A 4,999-nucleotide genomic window follows, 5' to 3' on the forward strand; every position below is an offset into this window, starting at 1 on the left:
TAACGTCATTATTAACTGATATTTACTTTGAAAGGTGAATGAAGCTGCGATTATGGTAAGGGTTACATTTCCGACGCGTGCTTGTGGTGTTTGGCCAATCACAATGCACTGGGTCAGTTGGCCAATCAGAGCAGACTGCGCTTGTCGGAAGGAGGGACTTTGTAGAAAACGAAGCGTTTGAGAGAGGCGGGGCATAGAGGACCTACAATAATGTACAGTATTTGAAAAATAATGTGTTTTTTGAACATTAAAGCATGTCAACATATTCTGTTACACCAAATACACAAAATAATGATCTTTAAAAAAGCATCATATGACCCCTTTAAATATTTTTTAAACCAGTCGCTTCTGCTCACCAAGGCTGCATTTATTTGCTCAAAAATACAGTAAAACACTAATATTGTGAAATATTATTACAATTTACAATGTTAAAAAACATTTGTGCTGCTTCATATTTCTGTGGAAACCATGATACATTTCTAATTTATTTTCTATTTCAAATAAATGCTGTTCTTTTGAACTTTCTGTGAATCCTGAAAAATAAACTGCATCACGGTTTCCACACAAATATTGAGCAGCACGACTGTTTTCAACATTGATAATAATCAGAAATGTTTGTTGAGCAGCAAATCAGCATATTAGAATGATTTCTGAAGATCATGTGACACTGAAGACTGGAGTAATGATGCTGAAAATACAGCTGCGCATCACAGAAATACATTACAGTTTAACAGATATTCACATAGAAAACAGCTGTTTTAGATTCTAATAATATTTCACAATTTTTACAGTATTTTTGAACAATAAATGCATCCTTGGCGAGCAGACTTCTTTATAAAACCCATAATCCTCAGAGGAGACTCACGGTGATGTGCAGACGGCTGAAGGTGTCTCTCATGTGGTTCAGAAAGTCCGGCAGAAGCTCCAGCAAACAGGAGGCCAGAAAAACCCCGCAGGCCAGACACGACGCCAGACTCAAAACCCTGTGCCGAGAGCCTTGAAACACACAGACTTCATTAACATACCACAGTCATGAGAAAGTTCCTATTTTAGTTTTTTGATACTAGAGTGAAATGTGAGCTTCATCATCCTCATCAGACCTGGATCTGAGCTGAAGCGTGTGGCTCGTCTCATGACACACACAGGACTGAACCCACACAGCAGACTGGAGCCCAGCATCAGCACCAGTGTGAGGAGCTTGATGTGAAGAAGCCCAGGAGAAACACCTGAGGAGTCCATCACCTGCAGCACACCTGAGAACACCATCATCATCATCACGTGCTGAACGTGCTGAACACTGACACACTTCACCACAGTTCAGCAGGGCTTACCAACACACACACTGCAGCTGGTGATCTGAGTTCCTGAGGAGTCCATCACCTGCAGCACACCTGAGAACACCATCATCATCATCATCATCATCACGTGCTGAACACTGACACACTTCACCACAGTTCAGCAGGGCTTACCAACACACACACTGCAGCTGGTGATCTGAGTTCTGTGTTCTTCAATCTCTTCTAGTCTAAACTTCTGTCAAACAAACGCGCTTAAACTAAACTAACCGGGCTTTAAGCGTCCGCGAATGACTGCTGTTCGCACACTAACGAGCTTATTTTCTAGAAACCCGGTGTTTTGTATATATCAGATGAGCACTCGAGCTTTAATCGTGGCTGTTCGCTGAGGTTTGTTCCAGTATGTGCTCCGCTTCTTTTCCTGTTTTCGGAAAACTGACGGTGAGTCACCTTCTCCGAATCTGATTCAGTTCAGTTCAGTGAACGAGTCGGTTGTCTAAATGATTCAGGACTCATTTGCTGATTTCGGCATCGCATACTAGCAAACTGCTCTTACTATTTTTCATCACATCTTTCTAAAGCAATAATAGAAAGAGTAGGATGCGAGTATTCGGTTCCGAATTCAACATAGCAACTCAATTGATTCATTAAAAAGATCCAGCTCGAAAGAGCGAGTCATTTGCGAATCGGGTATCAATATGAGTCACAGCTGTCCACAACTTGTCCAAACCTGCACAAGGAACATCATAAGCATGAATGAAATGCCTGTAGCCAGTGATTATTATTATATACCTTTTAGTACTGCTGCTGGACATTAGATGCATAACACGAAACATTATGTAAGCAGTCCGAGTAGAATTCCATAAACATAATCAATAGTTGAGATCGATACTAGTGAAGAACAATCGATTGTTTTGGAAGTTGAGCACATATCAAAGTCTTTATGAGTCATTAACAACACAAAAAAAAACTAAAGTCACTTTTCCGTGCTCTTCTATATTATTTTTACTCATGGCTGGTAATAGAAAATCCTCCCCATCAATCTCTATAAAATGATTACAACTTATGTTTACGTAACCACAAACGAATCTGATTGGTCCATCCGTAGCAGTGCGGAGAAAAGTAACAGGTATCACGTGACCTCGCCGTGTACGTAATTCTTTTTCAAACGTCTAAAACATAATTTACACCTGAATAGCGACAGTGAGGAACTTTAATACACATCTAAGTGAAAACAAACAGTCAAAGGTTAACGTAGAATAATTATTTTATTTTTATCTCTTCGTACGCGTGACGCGCTATTGGTCAGCGTCTCTCCAGAGCCCCGCCCACACGCTGAACGCGGATGTGAATTACACCGAATCAAATGAACCAGAAGATCCGGGTCCGCACGGAGAAATATCCGCGTTTGCTCGCAGAATAAACCGAACACGCGTGTGTGAAGAATGCGAGAAGCAGATATTGTGTCCGGGGACGTCAAATCCACCGAGCGAGTGAGTAAAACGTGCTGAAAACACCATAAGTGCATTTTGTTTACAGTGATTGACAGCTCAGCTTCACCTGACATACAGATCGGCTGTGGTTTACGCTGCTTCTGTTGCTGTAATCTGATCTAATCCTCATTTGTGTGCTCCACCTGTTTAATAACACATGCTGGTATTGTATGTGTCCTGTAATGCGAAACTAAACACGTAAATATCCGAAAGGATCTGCTGTGACAGACTTTATATGTGATTATCAGTCATTTTAAGTTGAGTTTAGTGAACTGGAGCAAAGCGTCTCTTATTCCTGAGCACAATGTCAACAATAAATCCAAACTCTTACCAGGATGTTCACATCCTCCTACAGAGAGAGAGAGAGAGAGACACAGAGAGAGAGAGAGAGACACAGAGACAGAGAGAGAGAGACAGAGAGAGAGACAGAGAGAGAGAGAGAGAGAGAGACACAGAGAGAGAGACAGAGAGAGAGGGAGAGAGACACAGAGAGAGAGAGAGAGAGAGAGATAGAGGTAGAGTTAATTGTTGAAGCTCCGCCTCCTCCTGGTCACGTGGCACTGAACCTGAGACAGACAGGCTGTTTACTTCTACACTGTAAAACATGTTTGTCATTTTTACAGAAAAATACTGTAAAAATAGCAAGATCCTATAGACAAACCCATTGTTTTTTCATGCACTGGTCAGTTTGGAGATGCTGGGTTATTTAGCTTTTCATAAAGTGTTTTTGTTTTTCAGAGTAGTGGAAAGAAAACATCCAAAATCCACATTTATGTGTTTGTTTTTTTATATTTTATTTATTTGTGTTTGTAGATTTCAATTCCAGTACATGTCACTAAAGGCTGTGGGTTTCTCCGTCACGTCGTCAGCTAAACTTGACGTGTTTTATTGTGTGTTGTGTCTGTTGTAGGATGCTGAGGAGGTTCTGGAGAGCGGCCTGCTCCTGGAAGAGTCCGGAATACTGTACGCTGGACTGGAGCGACACACGGAGGACTGGAGCGTCGAGCCGCGCTGTGTGAGTGAATGCAGGAATAATCCAACCAAAGATGAACGGAATCAAACCCATGACCTTGGTGTTGCGAGCACCATGATCTGCTGATTGAGTGCTGTCAGATATTCAGACTGAAGCGTCTCTCTCTGTGTTCCAGAGTTTGAATGACAGTGAATCTGAGGAGGTTCTGAACGCCATGAACCCGAACGAGATGTACACGTCAGCGGTGTGTGAGAGCGACAGCGGTCTGTCTGAAGATCAGTCCTCAGACGGAGCCCACGAGCAGAACCTCGGTAACGCCGTCTATCAGGTGGTGTATGACATCAGCGGTGTGGGCGGAGCCTCGGAGCAGGAGCCACCACAGACGGACGTGATCTCCATCGAGCTGGGTGAGCAGCATCATGGGAAATGTAGTTTCCCCCACTAATTCTGCTATTAAATATGATGTCAAAATAAGTTGAATTGATATTAACAGATGGGAGCGTATACCATTGACCACCATCTTCAGAGCTCACAGCAGGCTTGTCTCTAAAGGTTTGTCAGTCATTGATGTTCTGGGTGTGTGTGTGTGTTGTGATGAATTCGGCTCTAACAGGACTGATGTCTCACAGACTGAGGAGAGAATCCTGAAGAAAGTGAGACGGAAGATCCGGAATAAACTCTCGGCGCAGGACAGTCGCAGGAGGAAGAAGGAGTATATCGACGGTCTGGAGAGCAGGTGAGACCCAAACACACCTGTTCCCTTTCCTAATACACGTCCTAGTCTTAATGTTTGTGTTTCCTTTCCGGCTGACATCACTGAGGTATGTGTTTGCATGGCAGTGGTCAAATTACAGATGTTAAATGAGTTATGAATGTCTGCATTGTTTCTCATGAGGATGTGAGCTCATTTCAACATTTGCAACATTTTCTCCCTGCACCTGTGTAAAACTGCCTGGCCAAATTAACTACCGTCTTTTGACATACACCAAGGTCATGCGATAATTTAATTGCCATCCGAATCCACATCCACTTTGCAAGACGGAATTGATGCAGAAGTTGTATTGTAAATCCTTTTGCCATGCAAATTTATATTTGCATGTTTTTATAGAAAGAGTTACTGTCCGAATAGGGCAATAGTTAGAGCTGAACTCTGTATGTGTGTCTGTGTCTGTGTGTGTGTGTGTGAGTCTGTGTGTGTGTGTGTGTGTGTGTGTGTGTGTGTGTGTCTGTGTGTGTCT

At 42.6% G+C, this 4,999-nt stretch overlaps 2 protein-coding genes across 2 annotated transcripts in view; one reads left to right on the plus strand and one right to left on the minus strand.

The window, feature by feature from the left end:
* Positions 1–1,719, minus strand: part of slc39a3 (solute carrier family 39 member 3) — a 6,548-nt gene extending 4,829 nt beyond the window's left edge. The window contains exons 1-3 of the mRNA XM_016559018.1: positions 1,470–1,719; positions 1,101–1,253; positions 866–996 (exon numbers count right to left, since the gene is read on the minus strand). Of these exons, the coding sequence (XP_016414504.1) occupies positions 866–996; positions 1,101–1,239 (270 nt within the window). The 5' untranslated portion in view covers positions 1,240–1,253; positions 1,470–1,719. The remainder of the gene's footprint in view (positions 1–865; positions 997–1,100; positions 1,254–1,469) is intronic.
* A 907-nt stretch (positions 1,720–2,626) lies between these two features.
* Positions 2,627–4,999, plus strand: part of creb3l4 (cAMP responsive element binding protein 3-like 4) — a 5,580-nt gene continuing 3,207 nt past the window's right edge. Inside the window, exons 1-4 of the mRNA XM_016559003.1 lie at positions 2,627–2,788; positions 3,699–3,803; positions 3,937–4,194; positions 4,391–4,497. Of these exons, the coding sequence (XP_016414489.1) occupies positions 2,741–2,788; positions 3,699–3,803; positions 3,937–4,194; positions 4,391–4,497 (518 nt within the window). The 5' untranslated portion in view covers positions 2,627–2,740. The remainder of the gene's footprint in view (positions 2,789–3,698; positions 3,804–3,936; positions 4,195–4,390; positions 4,498–4,999) is intronic.

The sequence above is a fragment of the Sinocyclocheilus rhinocerous genome, unplaced genomic scaffold (genome assembly GCF_001515625.1).
Source record: "Sinocyclocheilus rhinocerous isolate Xijiao unplaced genomic scaffold, SAMN03320098_v1.1 scaffold828, whole genome shotgun sequence".
In the NCBI taxonomy this organism is placed as follows: Eukaryota; Metazoa; Chordata; class Actinopteri; order Cypriniformes; family Cyprinidae; genus Sinocyclocheilus; species Sinocyclocheilus rhinocerous.